The sequence below is a fragment of the Varanus komodoensis genome, unplaced genomic scaffold, assembly GCF_004798865.1.
Source record: "Varanus komodoensis strain SLA01 unplaced genomic scaffold, ASM479886v1 scaffold40, whole genome shotgun sequence".
NCBI classification, from domain to species: Eukaryota; Metazoa; Chordata; class Lepidosauria; order Squamata; family Varanidae; genus Varanus; species Varanus komodoensis.
Window position 1 is genome coordinate 2,520,772 of NW_025335942.1, and position 20,748 is coordinate 2,541,519.

Consider the following 20,748-nt stretch of genomic DNA (forward strand, 5'->3'; position numbering starts at 1 on the left):
AACCCCCAGGTTGAGTGTGTTTTGGAAGCTTGCTGACATTTCAAGGAAATAGGTGTGCTTATTGCAACATGAAATATATTCTCATGGCGTTTCATCAGGCTCATGTTTGAAGTAGGACAAGGAAGCAACAGCAAAGCCTCAGGCAACTGCAGTGGTTTCACTGGAGGAATTTCCCTGTTCTAAGGCTAACCTGTGCTTCCTATAATGTGCTACCAAGCATAGTTAAAAAGATCTGATTATCTAATCATTTGTACATTCCTTGAAGCCTAAATTACTGGTTCTATTATCTTTACTGATAGGACACAATCCTCCAAGAACTTCTTCCACACAAACTTTACTCAAAGGAAAGTCAAGATCCTTTTCAATAAGGAATTCATGATGTGTGTGTGTGACCACTCATTTCTGTCCTGTGAGTTTGTTGGTTTTCTCCACTGATGGTACAGCGTATTTGTAAAATTTATAAACACAAAGACAGCAGCAATTTTGGAAGTCAGCATTATTTTTAACCATCAATTTTTGGCGATGTCAGTATCTTTAGGGTAAACAGCAGGGAAGTTGACAGGTGACAGCTGCCTCACTAACCAGGACAGTGGGATGAACAGAACAAGTGAAACTACTGCTTTGCCATTCACTACTAGTTTGGCTTTGGATATGTGAATCCCTCTTAATTGCCTCCTCTGTAACATGGCAATGGGATGGATCCAAAACTGCAGCAACAGGAATGCAGGATCCACGTGTTCCCACAGGTGGAAGGCCAGTTCCCTGTCCCCTGCTCCTCAGACCCCCAAAATCTGTTCCAAAGGGTTGGGGGGGGCACTCCAGAGCATGAGAGGTGGTGCTGGGGACAAGATGGGCGTGGAGGACACTGAGAATCCGCCCAGGCTGTCCACAGACGCATCTTGTTACATGTAAAAGGAACTTACTGTATATCCCACTGACTTCCACAAATAGAAAGTCTGCATTCATGTAACAGCAAGTTTTGATCCAGCCTCGAGAGGATAATATCTTGGCAGTCACGTTAGGTCTCTGCCTAGTCTTGTTTGTGCCTTTCTAACATTTCAGTACAGGAAAGCCCAAGTGGGTTTGAATATGGACTAGTTTATAACTAAACTAGTCTATATCCAACCCCTAATTAGGATATGCCAAAACCTAGCCCCATGAAATTTAGTCTCATTCCACCCCTGGGCATGCTAGAGGATGTACATGCAACTAGATATTTAATCTTCATTTCCATTCTAGCAGATACATTGAGTAAAAAGAAAAACCTACATATCTTTAAAATACTTAGAGATTGTATTATATCTAGTTGTACATAAATATCACAAATTTTAAAAACTAAACAAAAAATTGTTACCATTTCAATAATTACTGTTAGAATAAACAAGCAAAAACTTGGATACATGTGGATCTCAATGTAAACAAGTATGCTCTTAACTTATCATGCCATTGAATAAAATGTCTCCCCTATATTAATTATTAGTTAAACAGATTATGTTTCTGCTTTGTTGGTATATTAAAGAGGAAAAAGTAATGTGTTTTAATCCTTGAATGGATCTTGCCTACCATTAAAGATGTAATAGATGATGAAAATAACCTTGTTGAAATCCTTTGCTTATTATTTATCTTGCTGAAATAAGAACCCGAGCCAGATCCCTACTGTATCAGATCAAAAGCCGTCTCGTCCGGCATCTTGTTTTCCACATAGGCCAGTCAGAAGTGTGTGAGAAGCCCAAAAGCAGGACATGAGGCCATAGCTGCCTCCTACTGGATGTCAAAATCCCCTAGAACAGGAAGCTTGAGGGAAGCCTCCAAGACCAGATCCACAGTTTAGGGAAGGAAGACTGTTGCACGTCATAGTCAGGACTGTGCCACATCTGGCATCCCTGGGCACTTGCCAGAGCTCTCACAAAGCTCTCCACTGATGTCTGCCATAGTCCCACCACTGCTGAAAAATGGTACCTGGGCCCGGGAGTACCTCTCATTAACCACAATGCCATGGAGCAATGCACTTAGAAAAGCAGGTGGCTGTAAGCCATGCAATGCAGAATATAGAACTGTTGCTTCCCACTGGGTGAGGGGACAGACGGACATAAAAGGAAAGCACTCTGCTTTTCCTCTCAGACCCAGAGCTGGCCCTGAGTGGGATCACAGCACCCCCACAAGAGTCCGGTGCTTTCCTGCATGCCCACAGGTTACCCACAGGTTACTGGTGCATGCCCACAGGTTACCGGTGCTCAAATTGTGGAATTGGTGGGTTACTGCGGTGCTAGAGATCCCGCTGGACCAAACTTGGAAATATTAGCTCCAGCTTAATCCAACCAGCTCTCCATTTTATATATAAGAGCAGCATGTTTATGCCAGGTTGACTCCTGAATGGCCAAGATCTTGGCATTTTCTGACCAGGCAGGCAACAGCAGAACATCTGGTCTCACAGGCTGAGGGGATAGCTCTTACATGTCCAACTTCCTCCTGCCTAGAACAAATAGCCCCTCTGCCAGTGGTTTATTTTCTGTGCCCTTCATATTCAGAATACTCCACTCCCTCACCTCCACTCTGGAATCTGAAAATATCATGTAAGAATAAATCCCCAGAAAATGCGGAACAGATGGTGATGTTCCTTCCCCCTACAGAACATAAAAAGACACTGATGCCAAAAGGCTTCATTCCAGAGCAGAATGCAAGCGCAGTACAGGACTGATTTAATCCAGAGCCCTCCTCGACCCCGTGCAGGTCCCAGATTTGTTCCGGAGGATCCTCTGACCCTCCAGAGTGGGTTTGCCGGAGCTGCAGGGGGAGAGGAAACCTCTTACACCGCTTGAACTAACTACACCTTTAGACTCAAGCCATCCTTATTGTATATCACTTGTTTGTCATTCTGAGAGCATCCTAAAGGGTATTGCTTGCTAACCAGTACCACCTGAGGGCATAACATACATAAGTACAAGACAGATCCTCCCACTGCTCCGGTGCGGGCCGTGACAGTGCCGAGGGTAAATGCAGCAGGCAGGAAATGGAAAGAAACACCCCTTTTTCCCCCTCTCGGGCCTGCTGGTGGCGCTAGCATGGTGCTAAGAATAGGCACTCCGGGGAGGACAAGTGCTGCTCCTTACCGGGATGGGAACCTGTTAACGCCCAATTTCGCCCCGAGACAGTGTTTTCTCGAGAATCCATCCAATACAGATGCAGCTGTCCAAAGGCATTATCTGTGTAAGCAGGAGAGTGTTTAAAAATAAGCCCCAGAGCTTAAGAAATCCTTTGTCTCATTCCAAGACAATACGGTGAGACTAGAGAGGCACTCTCGGATGCACTTCACCGTGGTACATCAAGGGGTATCTCATAACAGTAATAAGGCAAAGTCTAATGTTAATTAAAATTATTATTGCGGATTATGTTTATTTCATGAACCCCAGCTGCTTCCAAAAAGTATTTTTGCTTCCATATAAATTTCACCTGCATAGTTAATGTGAAAATAGTCATATTGTCTATGGAGACCCGTAGGAATTGAAAAACAAATACTAAACCTCTTTTTTTTTTTAAATCAAAGCTAGAATGCAAAATCTACTTGGCTTCAGTGTTAATTTGTTAGCAGCTCACTTCCATTATTCCACATTGAACAGGTCTGTGTAAAAAAGGATTGGCATATGGTATATTTGGTGAGATATCATAATCTTTGCAAATACTGAAATAATGAATTAGGAGAGAATCCACAAAAATGTTTTTCACTTATATGATTTTCTTCTCCTGTTTGTAGCATAGGCAGAGACGACCCAGCAAACCTCAGCTAGATGTAGAAATGAGGCGGCTTCTGCCCCACTGCTTATGAAACCTGCTTTTTCTTGAAACAGGGATTTTGTCACTGCTCTGATTGTTCACAAACTTCCTAGCTGGAAAACAGACATTTTCTGTTTAGACTACATAAAGCATATATGGAACATGTAATCAAAATGCACTCTTTTTCCCTTTCATTTTTACTTTCCCTATATATCCATGTCTAGCAACAGGACAAGTTAAGATAAGTAAATAGTAATATAAAATCCACATCCAAAACACTTTTACTTGGAAGTATATCACACTAATTTCAGGCATGGCAGAATAGTCTTTGATTTCTGCCAATTCTCTTGCTATTCTGGAGAATCTTCAGCTTTGGAAATAATTTTTCCTAAAATGCTGGCAGGACGTAGGAGGCAGAAAAGCCTCTTTCCTTGAGTAGAGTTGGTTCTCACAGAAGTTAGGTCCTAAGCAATAGCAATAGCTGTTAAGAATCCTCTATAAATTTGTCTAAAACTACAGTAATGAACATGCAGATTCTGAGTGGTGTTTCATCACTTCCTGTCAACTTGCAGTGTTATTCTTTCTGAACTCATTCGTAGAACGTCTGCTAGTCAAACTTTTAGGCAGTTTGGTAGAGCCCCCAGTCATTTCAATGGGGATTGTGCAGAACTTTAACCTAAGGTGTATCGTAATTACAATGAGCTCCGCAGCCTGTTTTTCTGCTCGCTCCTTTCAGTAATTGGAACCTTATTGGCACTTGGATGGCTGCCAGCAGGAGCCCTTATGCAGCTCACTGCTTTGCTTTGAGGAAGCAAGTCCCCCGTCAGGTGTGGGTGGATCATTTCAGACCTGGCACAGTCTGCCCACCTGCCAGCTGCCTCTGCCTGCATCTGCTACATCCCCATCTGGAAAAGTACAAGACTGAAAACATTATGTTGAAATGGTGAGAAATTCTCACATATTCCATACTGGCTAGTCTAACAAAACTAAACAAGGGCAGGCACTACCTCATAATTAATCCTGAAACAATTATAATACTTGGTTATTTGTCAGGCAGAAGGTTTAATATAAGTAAACCACATACCTACTGTACACTGCTTTCAGTTTTTCAGCACTTTAAGCTACAAAATTAATTTAAGTATAGATAGGTCTGCATATATTTAAAGTATGTAAACATTGCACTGTCAGTGTTTGAGAAAATTGTTCTCAACAGATCGATCTACCAATATATTTGTAAATTATACTTAGTGGTATACAGTGTCTTAATGTAGGGATGCAGGCAGATGCCCTTCAGATCTCTTGCATTTATATAATTTATGGTTAGGTCTTGATTTTTGATGGGCCAGTCCTCTTCCAGTGGCACTGGCTGAGCCCAATTCAGAGTGCTAGTACTAACATTCAAATCCTAAACAGCTGAGGCCAGGTTACCGGAATGATCACCTCATCCCATATGTACCTACCAGGGCCCTGACATCATCTTGGGAGGTCTTCTCCAGGAGTCCCTTCCAAAGGACATGAAGTGGGGGACTCCCAGGTGCAAGGCCTGTTCGGCTGTGGCACCCCAGTTGAGGAATGAGCTTTCTAAAGAGGTGCACCTAGCACCTACTTTGTATTCCTCTCAGCATCAGATGAGGACCTTTTTTATTTTCTCAGTATTCAACAGTTTAACTTTTTTGCCTCGTTTTTAATAATGTGTTTTATTCTGTAGCTCTGCTTCTATGCTGATTCAATTGCAATGTGTGTTGCTGTATGTATTTTATCTATTTACTTTTAACATTCGTTAACAGTCCAGACAGCCTTGGCTATTATCAGTATACAAATGAAATAAATAACTAAATAAACTGCCCAATATCTTGAGTTTAAAAACTAAAACCAGTCCGCACCACTAGGCCTGCTAAGAAAGAGCTGGCAATGCCCCCTCCTATTCCCATGTGCTATTTAGAATTGGTAAGTGCCTCGGCAAAGACGGCAGTCCTGAACTGGCACCAAAAAGATCGCAAAGCTGGTGCCAGGCGGGCCTCGGTGAGGAGGGCCTGCCATAATTCATGCACAATCACAGAGAAGGGCCTCCTTTTCGTTTCCACCTTTCTTGGAGGAACCATTGCAGGAAGGCCTCCACGTTAAGCGGAACGGCTGGGTGCATTGTGGTTCGAAGAGGCTTTCCGCCAGGTATTGTGCTTCCAAGCTGCATGGGGCTTTATAACTTCAAACAAGCACCTTGAGGCAGGTTCAGAAGGCAGATCAGAATACAAGCAAGTCAGAACCAAAGTGCTGTGCTCGAGCTGTCTGGTCCCTGTGATTAAGTCTGACTGCATCATTTTTTGCACAAACTGCAGCTTCTGAACAGTCTTCAAGGACAGTCCCACGTAAAGTGCATTGCAGTAGTCTGTCTTAGAGATTACGAGAGCATTGATGACTGATAGCAAGCTATCTCTGTTCAGGTAAGGGTGCAATTGAGATACTAGCCAAAGCTGGTGGAAGGTGCTCCAAGCCACTAAAGCCACCTGGGCCTCAAGTGACGACGACGGATTAAGGAGCACCTCCAAGGCCTGACCGGCTTCTTCGAAGGGAGTGCAACCCCATCCAGAACAGACTGAGCACTTTCAGCAGGTTGAGTACCCTCAGAGGAGCCCCGTGGCAACAGCATCTCAGTCTTGTCTGCACTGAGGTTCGGTTTGTTGGCCCTCATCCGGTCCATTGTCCCTCACAGCCAAGCACTGCTTAGCACACCTGTGGCTTCACCTCTGAAAATGCAAAACCAACTTAAAAAAAGCAAACAAACTCAAGTAGAAGATCATTTACACTTTTCAGCATTTCGTGTCATAGTTTTCCAGTATGAAAACCAGCACTCCCCCCCCACCTTTTTCAGTAACTGTATTCAATGGGAGGGAAATTCAATGGGAGGGTGAGGATACTCCTTGTCAGCCAATGACACTACCAGCAGAATGTGCCACCTGGGTATGGGAAGCATACCTGGTATTCTGGCAATCTAACAAGCCCTATAACATCCCCCCGCCCCCCAAGCCATTAAATTGCTCGTCAGAGTCTAGGGACCATAAAGAAATAGGCTGGAATGCCTATTTCTACGAAAAGTCAGCAAGTAAAATCTAGAGGCTGTAAGTTAGAAATGATAGGATAATGAAAGTCTGCCTTGCAAGAAAGCATAGTTTAAACTGAAGGAAGGAAAAGATCAGAAAATTGCCTGTGCATTTTTAAATGCACTTTCTGTACATAACTTCAATTTTAGCTAGCCAAATCTAATCTAAGAAGAAAGGCTAAATGGTAATTAACTGTCACTGTGCATGATAAAATGCGTGCCAATTAGCCATTGTTTAATGAAGATGGTTCTATCCTGCCTTGAAAGGCTAGAGAAAAACTAAAATATTTGAGCACGTCTTTCTGTGCCACTGTTAATGCAGGGAGTGGGAAAACATCGCATTTCGGCTGTTTTGCCAAAGGTGCAGCCTCGTGTCCTGGCTTCACGTCCCCGTCGCCACACAGAAAAGCAACACCGGCCGCGCAGCATGACGTGTGACATCTTCGGCAAGTCGGCAATTGTGACCCCAATCCCCGCAATGCGCACGCGCATGGCTCACCTGCAGCGCCCCATTGCGCCAGCAGAGGCCGCTCTCCCCGCCGTGGCCTGCTCCTCCCTGGCGGCGGCCCCTCAGGAGGGGCCGCAGGTGTCGTTTCAGTCTGGGGTAGCTGAGAAGAAGGCCAGGCCATGCGAGGCGCAACAGAGTCGTGGTGGCTGGCGTGCTCTATGAATGCGTCTGAACCCCCCGCGAGGGTCCGCTACGTGCACCGGGAGTGAAAACGGGTTGGGTTGTCCTTGCCAGGACCAAAGATGGCGATGGCGGCGGCGGCGGCGCCTCCTGCCTCCCGTGGGGCGCGAGCGGTAGCGGGGCTGCCTTCAACAAGTATGGCTGCCGGGACGGGCGAGCGGGAGAGGCCGCCGCGCTTCGCCGTGTGGCTCGGAGACCCGGTAAGCCTCCCGCGAGCCCCGCCGGCAGGAGGGAGCCAGGGCGGGCCCGCTCGGGCGGGAGGCGGTGCGCCGGCAGCCCCTCCCGGCCACAAGGCCCCAGTCGGGCCCGGGCCCGTTCCCATTACGCGAGCTTACCCGCGGCCGAGTGGAAGGGGCAGGGGCGCGTGTCCTCGCGGCCCCTGGGGCTGGAGCTTGCCCGGCTGCTTATTTCTTTATTTTATTTAGTTAGTTCGCGCTTTTATATACCGTCCTTCTCTAAAAGTTGCAGGACGGTAATGCAATGCAATAAAAGGGCAGCCTCAAGCAACAAATTGCATAAGATAAAATCCCATCTTAAAAACACACGAATACTTAAAAAATCGGGAAAATAAAAAGGGTTCGCTCTGGCGCCGAAATGAAAAAAGTGTCGCCGTCGGACACACCTATCTAGGGCGCATGCTCCAAAGCTGGGGAGCCACCACAGAGAAGGCCCTTCTCTAGCTAGCCCCTCTCCGGATTTCCTTCAAAGAGGTCTCTCCAAAAGCGTGGCTCTAGGGGCTGGGTACCTTGCAGGGGGAGATAGGCCTTTGACTCCCTTTGGGCCAAGAGGTGATGAAGGGTGTCATCCATGCCCTTTAATGACAGAACAATGCCTTTAGGTGTGCCTGGCTGGTGGATGCTGGAAATTGCAGGATCTGTTTGTTGGAACACGCCTGGGATTGCACCCTTAATTTGCCTGCTAGCTTTGGGCAGGGAGAGGAGCTGAAGAAGGAAAATGCACGTGAGGCGTGTCCCATTTAGTTATCTGGCTTATCCACTATTCTGCAAGGATCTTGCAACTGTTTTTTTCCCATTTATTATTGTTCCCCAGTATGAGAAAGTAACTTGCCCCTATGATGCTAACCATCAAATGCCTCAATCTTCCCTTGAGAAGCATATGGTATCCTGCAGGCTGAGGAAACTAGAATACTCCAAAGAGGAGGAGGTAAGACTCTAATCTGGCTTTCTTTTCTGGTTATTCATAATTTGGAGGTTGGAGGGAAACAAATGTTGCTTCGTGTTTTTGAAAGGTCTAAGTGGGCTTATGTTCTTTGAAATAGGATTTTGAAAAAAAGGGTTTAAAAAGTCAATTCATACTATTTTTAAAAAGTTCTAATTTTTCTGTGGCTCTGCAAAATGTAAATTAAATTTAAATGTACTACAGTCTGCATTTATCTTATGTTAGAAGTTAATTATGCATCCAACAAACGGCTGAGTTATAGTGTGTCCTGCTATGTAAAACAAATTCATTTGGAAGAATCTAACTTCTCAGGTTAGGGATTGTAGATGATACACATAAACCATGTATTGTGTAAATATTTTTAAGGCAATCTTTACTGGGCTTGGAGATGGCAGACAAAACAAGTTCTAAGATGCATCTCGTTAGGATCAGCCACTAAACCAGTCTGAATAGGCTTCTATCTCTTACGTTAGGTCCTCCAGCTACCATAGTATTACAGTTTTTTCTGTTCATAGTATATGAATAATTATGATTCTACCAATCAAGTACAGTCTACTTTCTATTTCATTAAAAAATAATGTTTTATCTGGTTACTGTCACTATTTACTTCTGGATATGTACAGCCTAATCTTATGCAACTTTACTTGGAAGTAGTAAATTCCACTTTGTTCAGTGGGGCTTCTTTCCAAATAAGTGTGCTTTGATTGCAGGCAAAGTCTTCAAGTAATCAAGCATTCCTTGTACACTTTACTAATGTACAGCGGAAACCAAAAAGAAATGTTTCTAAGGAGATGTATTTCTTCTACACAAGGGCATATAGACTATGCCCCAAATTTTTGGATTATGTTGCTATGTTGTTCAGAGGCTATAACTGAAGACTAACATATTCTGATTGTTACAGGAATCAGTCAACAATTAAAACTTGTTTGAAAACAATTTTTTAAATTGGACCTTTTTCCTTGGTGATTTAAATGTTCTTGATTCATCCTACCTTTATATTTTATTAAAGAAGTTGATTAGTCACAGGAATCCTCAATGATTAAATGGCATTTTTTGGTCTTTAGATTGAAATGTATGATTCTACGTTTTTCTACGAGAAAGCAAACATTCCTAAAGTTCAAATGGGTGAGTGTGAATGTGACAGTAAATATAAAATTAAATAGTGAGGCTTCAGATATTTCTGCTGATTGTTCCAATTAACAAGGATAACAGAATACAGAGAATAATGCACTCATTGGATGATCCTATAGATCTTTCTTGATTCTGCTGAACTGCAAGATGTTCTACAAATGTTGGCTTTGTTCTGATCCCAGTTGAAATTGGGAACTGAAACCTGTACACAGGTGGAGTATGGGTGAGTGCTTTTAAGTGAGGTACATTTAGGCTCTGATGTAGGACTCAGCCCAGAGTAGAGCACTGCAGGGCATCCTATGCTAAGCAGAGGGAGCAGGGAAGTGACTGTTGATGTTCCAGCTCTGTAAAGCAGTTAGGCAGCCAGCCAGGCTGTGGTGCTTCAAAGGAGGGGGGAAGAAGACTCTGCGGATACTTGATGTCTGGGTGGTGCCATTTTCCTCCCCTTCCTGTCACACTAAATGGGTTTTCTGTTACAAACCCAGAAAAACAGCCTGCACAGGCTAGAACTCTTCTTTCACTTCAGAGCTTGGAATCCGAATCATCCTGTGGCCAGCTATTTGTCCGTTTTTTCAGTTTAGTGTTAACTGTGAATGAATTGTGACAGTTATTACAGTTCTGAAAATAGCAACTGGAGGAGAGCCAATCAGGAATTCTGTTTTTCAGAAGACTTATTTGGATTGTTAATTGCTATCTCACTTGAAAGGCACCCAAGATGATACATGTGGCGTAATTAACAGTGCAGGTCAGGGCTTTGAAAATGCACCGGAAACTTCGGTCATATTGTCACACAGGTGTTTAGAGACTTGTTTTCCCCTGCGGAGGAGGGCAGGACGCGTTCCAGTGGAGCAAAGCTCAGGGAACCAAGGTTCAGTTTGGATGCCAGGAAGCACTTCTTGACAGTTAGGACCCCGAGGGTGTGGAAGGGACTTCCACGGGAGGTGGTTGAGGCCCCATCGGTGAGGGTGTTCAAGGAGAGGCTGGACATGCACATGGTGGGCATGTCATGAGTGGAGCCGGCTAGAGCCAGGGGTCAGACTAAATGGCCCAGGAGGCCCTTTTTGACTCATTCTGCTTCTGTGATTCTGTGTATCCACCACTGGACTGGTCTCTTTCAAATTTGACTGTTAAAATATTCTACTGTCTGATATGAACATGGGGAATGGGAGAGAAGTTCACATATAACCAGAAAATCCTAACACCAGGATTCAGTTGATGTTTCTGAAGTGCCCTCAAGGCACTCTTGGATGAGACTGATGATCTGGGTCCATTTCAGTCCAGGTTCAGGCGTGGTTTTGTCACAGAAACCGCTTTAGTCACCTTGTATGATCACCTAAGCCTTGAGAGGGACAGAAACTGTGTGACCTTGTTGGTTCTCTTGGACTTCGATACCATTCACCATGGTATTCTGGAGCAACGTTCTGAGTTGGGGGTGAGAGGCACTGCAGTGGAGTGGTTCCACTCCTGCGTGGATGATAGGCCGCAGAAGGTGGTGCTTGGAGGGCGCTGTTCTGCCTCTTGGATCCTCCACCATGGGGTGCCTCAGGAATCAGCCTTGTCCCCCGTTATATTTAACATCTGCGTAAAACTGCTGAGCGAGGTCATCGAGTTTTGGGGTCTGTTGTCGTCAGTACGCTGATGACACAGCGCTCTCTCTCTCTCTCCTTTTCACCTTCAGCCAGGTGAGGCTCTTGTGTGTGCTAAACCAGTGGCCGGCTGCAGTAACAGACTGGATGAGGGCTAACAAACTGAAGCACAATCCAGACAAGACTGAGATGCTACCAGTGGGTGGTTCTTCTGACTCCTTGAGCCATCTTTGTAACGAGGCCCAGGAGGCCTCAGTGGCTCAGAGTACCTTCTCCCAGCTTTGGCTAGTGGCCCAGCTATGCCACTATCTGGACAGAGATAGCCTGCTGCTCGTGATCTGTGCTCTGGTAACCTCCAAGCTAGATTCCTGTAAAGCACTCTGCATGGGGCTGCCCTTGAAGACGCTTCAGGAGCTGCAGCTTGTGCAAATTCCTGCAGCCGGCCAATAACAGAGACCAGAGAGTCTGAGCATATAACACCAATTCTGCCCCATTTGCCCTGGCAGCCAATATGCTTCCAAGCCCAATTCAAGGTGTTCCTTTTAACCTCTAAAGCCTTACATGACTTGAGACCTGACAAAATATCTCTACTGACCACCATCTGCCTGGACTCCACAATCACGATCTGGGGCCTGCATCTGAGGGAGGCTCCATTGGTGGCAACAAAGAGGAGGGTCTTTCCAGGGTTGCCCACTAGTTACAGAACGAGCTCCCCACTGAGGCCTCCCTGGTGCCAACCTTACTATCTTTTTGGCACCAGGTAAAGACTGTCCTCTACCACAGGGCATTTTAGCGTGGCTTGGCAGTTGTTGAAAAGGTGTTCAGATTTTCTTCAGTTCTTATTTTTTGCATCTGTTTTAAATTGTGTATGATAAGCTTTTTATTGATGTTGATTATGGTGTATTTTATATTGTATTTTAATATGCTGTTGTAAACTGTAAATAGAGCCTCAGCTATTGTGTGGTATAGAAATTAAATTAATAAAACAATAAAATTGTTGCTCAGCATGTAAAAATGTCCAGTTTCTCTAAAACTTGAAATCTCTGCATGTGAATGAGTATTAAAACTATGACAGCCAGCCTGTGCTCCCTACTAAAAGTATTTCTTGTCTGTATATTTCAGCCATTGTAGATTAAATGAACTGTCCTTACACTTCAAGGAGGAATTAAGTACAATTATGTGACGTGCTTTTCTATTTTTCTTCAGACAAGGATTTGCAGTTTGACATTATTAAACAGGCCACTGCTAAAGAGTGTGGAAGTTATTCTCCAGGTAAGTGGAGGCTTAGCCAAGTCGTTGCGAACTGCTGTGTTCTCCTCGTCTGAGTGCGGTGCTGTTTGTGAAGATGCTGGAGCACCTCGCCCCTGTGCTTGGCTCCTGTGCAGTCTCACTGCTTTGTATGCCAGAGCATGTTCAATACAGACACTCCTCCTCACTTGACTCCTCTTGGTTTCCTCTCGGAACATTCTAAATGCCTGCAGTTTTGAGGCTTAGTTACTCTCTTTTCATACACCTTAACACGCAGCAATGAGGCCAAACTGAGCTTAATTATTTTTACTGATTAACCATGCAGCAGTTTTTAATGCACAAATTTAAAGGAGGGCATGAAAACATCGGTTTGGCAACTGGAGCCAAGGTGTGATTTGCTGAAAACCAACCAGCTGAATCATGGCTGAGGTGGGATTCAAACCCAGCTGCAAGTTCAGTGGACGTCTCTTTATCTGTCTGGATAAGCAAAACAGAGCCTGGACCTCAGATAATGTATGATTTGAATGTGGGAAATCCAGGGTCATTCCCTGGTCTGTTACAATGCTTCCTCTCAGGGTGCCTTGAAGGAAAAGCAGACTCTTGGCTCCAGAACCACAGATATGACATGGGAGTGGTTAAGTAGCCCCATCCTGTTGATCCTCTCTTGCAATTCCTTCCTCTCCACATTCCCATGTAGGACCATCTGTCTGCCTGCATCACTCTTAGCTCTGACCAGACCAGGTGCACTGCAGAAAGGTGCTAAAAAGATGAGAGGCGCCAAGCCAAGCCACCTGTTGCATGGAAATGTGAACTGATTCCCTTGCTCAGTGCAGATCTGACCTGGGACAATATGTCCTCCTTGTCTCCAAATCAGACCCTGGGCAGAGCCTGTCCGTCAAAGCAGCTCTGGCGGCAGTATGTATTGAGTGGTGAGGTGGGATAGAAAACGGGGCTCTGCTGACACAAACCTTATTTGCCTTGAGGGAAAGACATGCCGCATCACCCTTCATTCCACCTGACGCTTCTTTTGGCAACTTCTAGTAGCAAGAAGTTGAGTTCCAAAGACTGCTCATGTCCCTTATGCCCCCGGCCCAGAGCCCTTGTTTATTTCTATTGTAATAATGGAATCGACTTGTCGGCCTCATAGGTGCTTTTTCCTCTCTTCCTGTGGAAGTGCCGCAAAACCACAAGCGTTACATCTGTGACCTGACCCAAGCCGACCGCCTTGCGCTTTATGACTACGTCCTGGCAGAAACAAAGAACCAGAGGTCAAGATCTCAGCTGATGGAAAACGACAGTGATCTCTTTGTGGATTTGGCTGCGAAAGTCAACCAAGGTCCGGGGGAAAATGTTGCAGCCGTAGTTTCTATGATGTCTGAAACTCGTAAAGCATGTGAAGTGGAACTTGGCACACACTTGCTGAGACATCCGTATTCTTTTCTCTTGAGTTAGAATCTCCCCATCTGGCTCAAATCTGGGGTACAGGATGGCCCTCTGGGATTAATAGCAGTGTAAAGCCACCAGATAGGCTGCGGGTGTCATTCACACATTTTAATTACAGGGAATGGCACATGCGCTTTTCTGAACGGCAGCCAGGAGGCATTGCAATAGGCATTCCCCTAAACAGCAGCGGCAAGTACATCGCTTCTAGGGAACGGGCCTTAACTCTGCTTCAGAGACAGGGATGGTATAAGCAGCAACCAGAGCACTGTGCTGCACCTGCCCTGGTGTAACTTTGCAGTTGATCTTGAGCCATGGAATCATGCACCTGCGCGTTGCTTGTATTTTGGTACATGAAGTCAAACTTGGTGTTTCCAGTGTAACATATTTTGTCGTTTAGATGATGGTCAGAAAGGTCCAAAGTCCCATCTTGAAATTCTCGCAGAGATGCGGGATTATAAAAGACGGCGGCAGTCCTACAGAGCTAAGAACGTCCACATAACAAAGAAATCCTACACAGAGGTGAGTTCAGAATAGTTTGGGAGGTATTATTGAGGAATTAAAATATGCTCATTAACATGACCATATATTAAACCACTTAGACTGGCAGGAGCATTTGAATGCTACTTATGTATTTCAAGACGTGCTGCACATTAATATTCTTTAGGGGCAAAGTGCTGTAGTTGGCCACTTGCCGGCATTCCTCTTGGAGCAGGCTCCTGCAGGGGAGACTGGTTCCATCTACAAGGCGAGGATGTAGTTGTGGGCACACAACTGCTACTGTCGTGTGTGGCAAAGTCAGAAGCGATGCCCACTGCCCCAGAGTGCTTGGGTTCCTGCTTGTCACTCTGTACAACTCTTTGCTGCAGTGCCAAGTAGGAACAGGGCACCCGAGAGCTGGAGGGAATAAGTTTGCAAGGCTGTTTTAATGTCTTGGTGTTCGTGGGGTGGAGCTTGCCAGCTGTTTTGTGTTTGCTTTTTTTCTGGTTGGCATCTTTTAATAGTTTTTTTTGTGGGGTATAGTAAAAAAATTAGGCTAAGTTAGCTACCTTGGCTACCTTTTTAATACTGTTTCTATGTAATCGATTTTAAAATGTTATGCCAACTTAAACATGCCAGTCACCAAACAAAAGGTGATAATGGGAAAGTGAGAAAAGAGTGTTGGGAATAGATGTATTTAAATTGAATTATATGAACATGTAGGAGGCTATTTAGCAAGTGGAGCACATAGTTACATCTGTGGTGTGCCTTTTAAGAAATTGGGCATGTTCCCACATGACGCTTAAGCTACTGCGGCAATAAGCCATCGGGGGTAATTAGTCTACAAATTACCCACAGTAAAGCTTGCTCCCTTCTCCTTTGCCTTGGACCACTTGGAGGATCTCCAGGCAAGTGGGTGGCAAGACCACCGTCTCTTTCCTCTCCCTACCAAAATCACAAGTTCTCTTGTGCTTGCTGTGTTTGTTTAAAAACAAATCCCATATATCCTTTTTATTTCGTTCCAGAGAGTGAAAAGCAATTTCTAGCTGGACACTAATGACAGCTTCTTCAAAATGTGCGAGTACTTTTACCCAGGCTGGCTTGACCAGAGTGGCTTCTGCTAAGTGCAGTGCCAACTGATTGGAGGTCGCCTGGGTTCAGATGGCCCAACGATCCTTCGCAGGTGCAACAGTGCCAGATGGGTCTATGGATTGTCGTGGGAGCTTATCCCCTTAAGCAAGCCCCCTGCGGGAAATGGTCCGTGCCCACATGCCAGGACTACCCGTCGAGGCTTGCCGCCCGCAGTGGGCTGCTCTGTTGTGCAGATCTGCCATTGGCTCAGCCTCCTGCCCGATTTTTCGACTGCCCCACTATTCTGTCCAGCTGAGCCTTCCCATGCTGTCTGATTTCACCATCTGCCCTCTCTTGCCAGGTAATCAGAGATGTAATCGGCGTGCACATGGAAGAACTTGCCACTCATTGGCAGGATGAGAACAAGAACTCAGAAGCTCATGATGAAGAAAAATCTGCTTTTTCAGTAAAGTCTTCAGGAAAGTAAGAATTGCCACTATGAAATAGTCTCTTCTTGCAGGAACAGTTACCTTTGCCTGGTGTGACGTGAAAGTTGCATGGCAGTTATCATGGCTGTGTAAAGGTGACGACTCTTTAACAGGTGCTGTGTGTAATATGGTTGTCTGCCGTGGGGACCTGCTGCAAGGGAGCAGCATCAAGGGAGGGCAGAACTAAAGCCCTTGTTTTACCTGAGCATGGTGCAAAAGCCCACAAATTTGTTTTCAGTAAGAACACAACTGAGGCCACAGTCTTCTGCACCTTCCCATTATGGGATTGTTCTGTTTTTTCCTATTGTTAAACTACTGCAAAGTGGAAATCCTTGCTGATGTGCTTCAAATCAAGGGGTAGGTTCTTAGCTATGTTCTGGCTGTCCCGAAGTTACTGCACAGCATCTGTGCCATCTCCCAGGACACGCAACACACTTCTCTCGATCTCTGTCCAATGCCTGCCTCTTTTTGTATTTTGCTTGAAAAACCCAATACAGGCCGAGCTCTCCATTACTGGGCTGCTTAGAGTTGGAATGTGGGCCATTACTTTGAATTGTTTTTATTCTGTATGCCACCTTGGGAAGACTGTGGCCTGAAAAAGCAGCTAAGGAATGGGTTGTTTATGTATATATTTCCTTGTGGGCAAATGTTCCATGAAATTAAGAAAGCCGTTGACTTGGCATCTTCTCAAGATTCTTTATTAATTACTAGACTGCCAACCATACCGAAACAATAATAGCTGCTTATTTTCTGTAAACAGTGTGATCTGCACTCTAAAGCAATTATTCTTCCTTTTTAGAAAGGAGGAGCGGAGGTCTGCGTCAGTTGACTCAAGGCAATCTTGCGGCAGTTCAAAGGATGTTGAACATTCTAGACATAAGAGAAATTCTAGCAGAAGCCCAGGCAAACGAAAAAGAAGTCGAGAAAGAGAAAGGGATTCCCGAAGAAAGAGAGAGAGGTAAGTAACTTCATTGCTCTCTAACATTCGTTGAATTAGGGCTGTGATTTCAGAGATCAAGAAATCTGATATCACAGCCAGTTTTTACAATCTGTTTTGAGGGCCTGTGGCAGCCCCTCGTAGGTCTCACTATAGGGCCTATTCATGGTTGTCATCAATTAAAATAACACAGTGTCCAAAAAAAACCAGCACGTATACTGAAAAGGTTTGGGGTTTTTTGGTTTGGTTTGGTTTTTAGCCACGCTTACGCAGCTGTGGCGATGTGCAGTTCCGCAGCTCTGGGAGTGGACGGCTTTCGATTGGCAATATCTGAGCGGGTGGAGGACACCTGCTGTCAAGAGTGCAGCAGGCACCTACCCGGGACTTTAATGCAAACAGTCTTTAAATATGTTTTCTCTTTGCTTTAGTTTCTCCTGGCAGCTGTTAAAAGACAAGCTGTCAAGGGGAAGCCAAGGCATGTGGTATCTTTGCTTGTGAAAAGGGGATGGTGAGATTTACACTCCCTTTGTGAGATCCTCATCCTTTTCTTTTTTGCCATCTTCAGGTTACTGCACATTTTGCACTTTCTGAGAGACTCCTCTTTTATTTTCAGCAGAAGGAATTTAGCCGTCAAAATTCAGGGTCCTCTTAAAATTGGCTTTGGAAATGGCAATGGGCCTTTTTTTTTTTTTTTTTTGGACTGGGAGGTATTGCTGTATATGTCCAAAAAAAAAATCCCTCACCCTGTCACAAGCACAGAAATATGTGTGCATGTTAATGGATGCATTTTTTTAAAAAAATGCCAGTCTCTGACGGCCTCTCCAGTGTGATACTGCAACACTTTGAAGGGGCTGTCACTAGCTGTTGAAACACAGATCGTGAAAACTGGCTGTCAAGCCAGAGTTTGCAGTCTGGGGGAGAAAAGGGTTAAAGGGATTTTAAAAGGCCACAGCAAGTGAAAAGGGCACACAGTTGAAAGAAAGGCCACCCAGCCAGTTCCAGTCACCCCAAAATACTACCTGGGCACTGGGGAGATGGCATTCATGCTGGCAAGATTGTTGTCGCTCCTGCTAAAAGGCTTTCTCTCCGCTTCACAGCGAGCCACCCTGAGGCGAAGGCCTAGGCGCACACGACAGGACAATCCATCATGGCTTCTCACCCACAATGGGATGGGGTGTCATGCACACCCATTCAGCGAAAATTACCTTGTGGGGGGATTGTAAATTTCCCATGCTTGACACTGCTGCTAGGAAATCGAGGGCTTCCTGCAGCTGCCGTTTAGTGAAAGATGCCCCTTTGTGTGATGCCTAGTTTGGCTATAAGATTAGCAACAAAAAGGGTAACAAGGAGTGAGCATGGGCAGTGCATTTCTGGGCATCGTTCTGGTGGGATGAGGACTGAATGGTTAAACAGGCTTCGTGAAAAAGTTAAGTTTTGGGATTTGAGTCACTTTTTCCATCAAATCTACTGGAGCACTGAATTCTCACAAAATGATGTGGTTGCTCTTGTTTCAGAGATGAAGACAAACATCATAGTCACAAAAGAAGAAAATAAAACTTGAACCCTCGTTTAAACTAGGTTGGCAATGTGAGGAATGAACACGCATCCCAGTGGCATTGTCTAGCAGCTGCACCAGCCCAATCGGGCAAGCGGTGGTGTGAGAAGTACGCCGTTATTTAATAAAGGCCATGTAAAGGCTCAGTTCCAGTGCAGCTTGGAGCCTTGAAGCAAAGTGGGAGTATGATGCACCAATCTCATTGCCGTTCCCTTCACTATCCCAGGTAAAATATAGCAGTAAAATGACACAAGATAGTGAGTAACACACTGAACTAGTGTCAGATCTGTGATAGTGGTGTGCCGTGGCCCAGTGTTTCTCTGTGTTGCCATCTCAGAATGATGGTATCGTCACAGATTAACTCGTGAGCTCCTTTCAGGCTGATGCAACGTTCCAGGTATGCCTGTCTGTGAGCACCAGAGTGGTCTTGGCCTGTGCTGCCTTCCGACGGCAGCAACTTGGCTGAGGCACAAAGCTGTACCCAGAAAACTGTGAGGCCGCCTCCTAGCAGACTTCTCTGAACTTGCTCTTACTTTTCACATCCACAAACCTAGGAAAAGGCCGTTGATGGATTATTTATCACTTGACCTGTACCATGCAGCTGTTTTTTCATAGGCCAGCCAATGGATAACAGTGGTCCTTGATCTGATTTTTACCTTCAGCTACAGCAGCATACAAGTATAATAAAAGTGCAATTGGAAAGCATGTTCCAATGATCTTCAGTTTTTGTCATTATGAAAGCAGCAGCCACCATAAAACACCCAGCGTGAGCAATTACGTGCACCGGGTATTGGACGGGGGTGGGGTGGGGGTAGGCAAAGGAAAGCGGACAGCACCGAAGCACTTCAAAGGATTTGGAAACTTGTACTGAGCTCAGCCTGGTGGGAATTCCACGTCAGGTGTGCTGCCTCCTCCAAGGAAAGTCTGCACTTCTCTACAGGCAGGATACGCTGGCTTTTTTTCATGCTCTCCACTGATCGCTCTTTTATCAGTGCCCATGCCTTTATTTTGCCCTTTCCTACCCTGCCTCAGTAGTGTTCATTCTGTATCTGTGTCCTTGCTTGTGTCCTGCTGTGTTCAGCAGCCAAATGGCAACTCTTATTTCAAGTTTAATAAGGGGCTTTTAATAATTAAATGTGTGCATTGTGACCCGTGAAATGCAGCCAGGTGACATATCAGTCCAGGTGTTGGGCAGGGGCTTGGAAGAGTGGGATTCCGGCTCCCCATGCAACTCACGGGTGAGTTTGTGCTGGTCACTAGCTCTCAGTGTAACCTACTTTACAGGATTGTTGTGAAGATAAATGGAGAGGAGTATGTAAACTGCCTTGTGTTCCTTGTAGGAGAAAATGGCAGGTCATGCATGTAACAAAAAGACAAAAGAGTGCCCTATTTTCAGCCACTGGCATGAATTCCTGTCAGGAAATGACTCTTAATTGCAGGGTGGGGGAGGGGGAACCCTAGGGCAGACTTTGTCTTCCTGCAGCTGTATTTCCTGGGATGCTCTCTGTGGAGAAATTCGCCAACAGCTGTACTAGTCCTGCTCATCCTGGGATTTGAATTACCACTAACTACTCGCCGACCACACTTAGGACACCTGGATTTGCCCTGTGTGACCCAGAGTCACTGGGTTCCCAGGAAAAATGGCAAGCCAAGGGGGAGACTCACCCAGTCCCTCCACTGTGCAGAGATGGAGCAAGTACAGGGAGCTCGCATCCCCCTCCTTGCCGGAGAGAGCACCTGGCTGCAGCTGGCAGCTGCCCTGAGCCTGCAGAAAAGATTATATTTTCTTTTAAAAAATATAATTCGCATTGGGAGATAATTGTCCAAAAGAATGGGGTAAAAACACAGTAAAATTAATCAAATTTTTAAAAGCATTTTTTGACACAAGTCCTCCAGGTAGCTCAGAAAACCACACTATTAAATACAATAGAAATAGCCCCAAGCCACTTAGAGGTTTGGGGGTGTAAAGGTTAAAACCAATTCTGAAGTGAAACAAGAAAGGGACTGGGAGACCGTTGCTGACAATGCACATACACTATAGTCAAAACATCTCAACCTGATTACATAGTAGGCTATT

At 45.2% G+C, this 20,748-nt stretch overlaps 1 protein-coding gene across 2 annotated transcripts; it reads left to right on the plus strand.

Annotated features, from left to right (window-relative positions):
- Nucleotides 1-7,475: 7,475 nt before the first annotated feature.
- SNRNP48 (small nuclear ribonucleoprotein U11/U12 subunit 48) lies at nucleotides 7,476-19,376 on the plus strand. Of its 2 annotated transcripts, none has more exons than XM_044442804.1 (9): nucleotides 7,476-7,756; nucleotides 8,607-8,720; nucleotides 9,800-9,860; nucleotides 12,659-12,724; nucleotides 13,848-14,036; nucleotides 14,541-14,662; nucleotides 16,053-16,174; nucleotides 16,979-17,137; nucleotides 18,631-19,376. In XM_044442804.1, exons 1-9 carry the CDS (start codon nucleotides 7,619-7,621, stop codon nucleotides 18,668-18,670), a joined length of 1,011 nt encoding a protein of 336 aa, XP_044298739.1. In that variant the 5' UTR covers nucleotides 7,476-7,618; the 3' UTR covers nucleotides 18,671-19,376. The 2 variants fall into 2 exon arrangements, with proteins under 2 accessions (XP_044298739.1, XP_044298740.1); XM_044442805.1 differs by having other exon boundaries at nucleotides 13,875-14,036.
- Nucleotides 19,377-20,748: the final 1,372 nt, after the last annotated feature.

Coding starts and splice junctions, on each gene's coding strand:
- SNRNP48 (XM_044442804.1), top strand. CDS start 7,619: ATGGCGATGGCGGCGGCGGCGGCGCCTCCTGCCTCCCGTGGGGCGCGA. Junction 7,757..8,606: donor CCGTGTGGCTCGGAGACCCG/GTAAGCCTCCCG, acceptor ATTGTTCCCCAG/TATGAGAAAGTAACTTGCCC. Junction 14,663..16,052: donor CAAAGAAATCCTACACAGAG/GTGAGTTCAGAA, acceptor CTCTCTTGCCAG/GTAATCAGAGATGTAATCGG.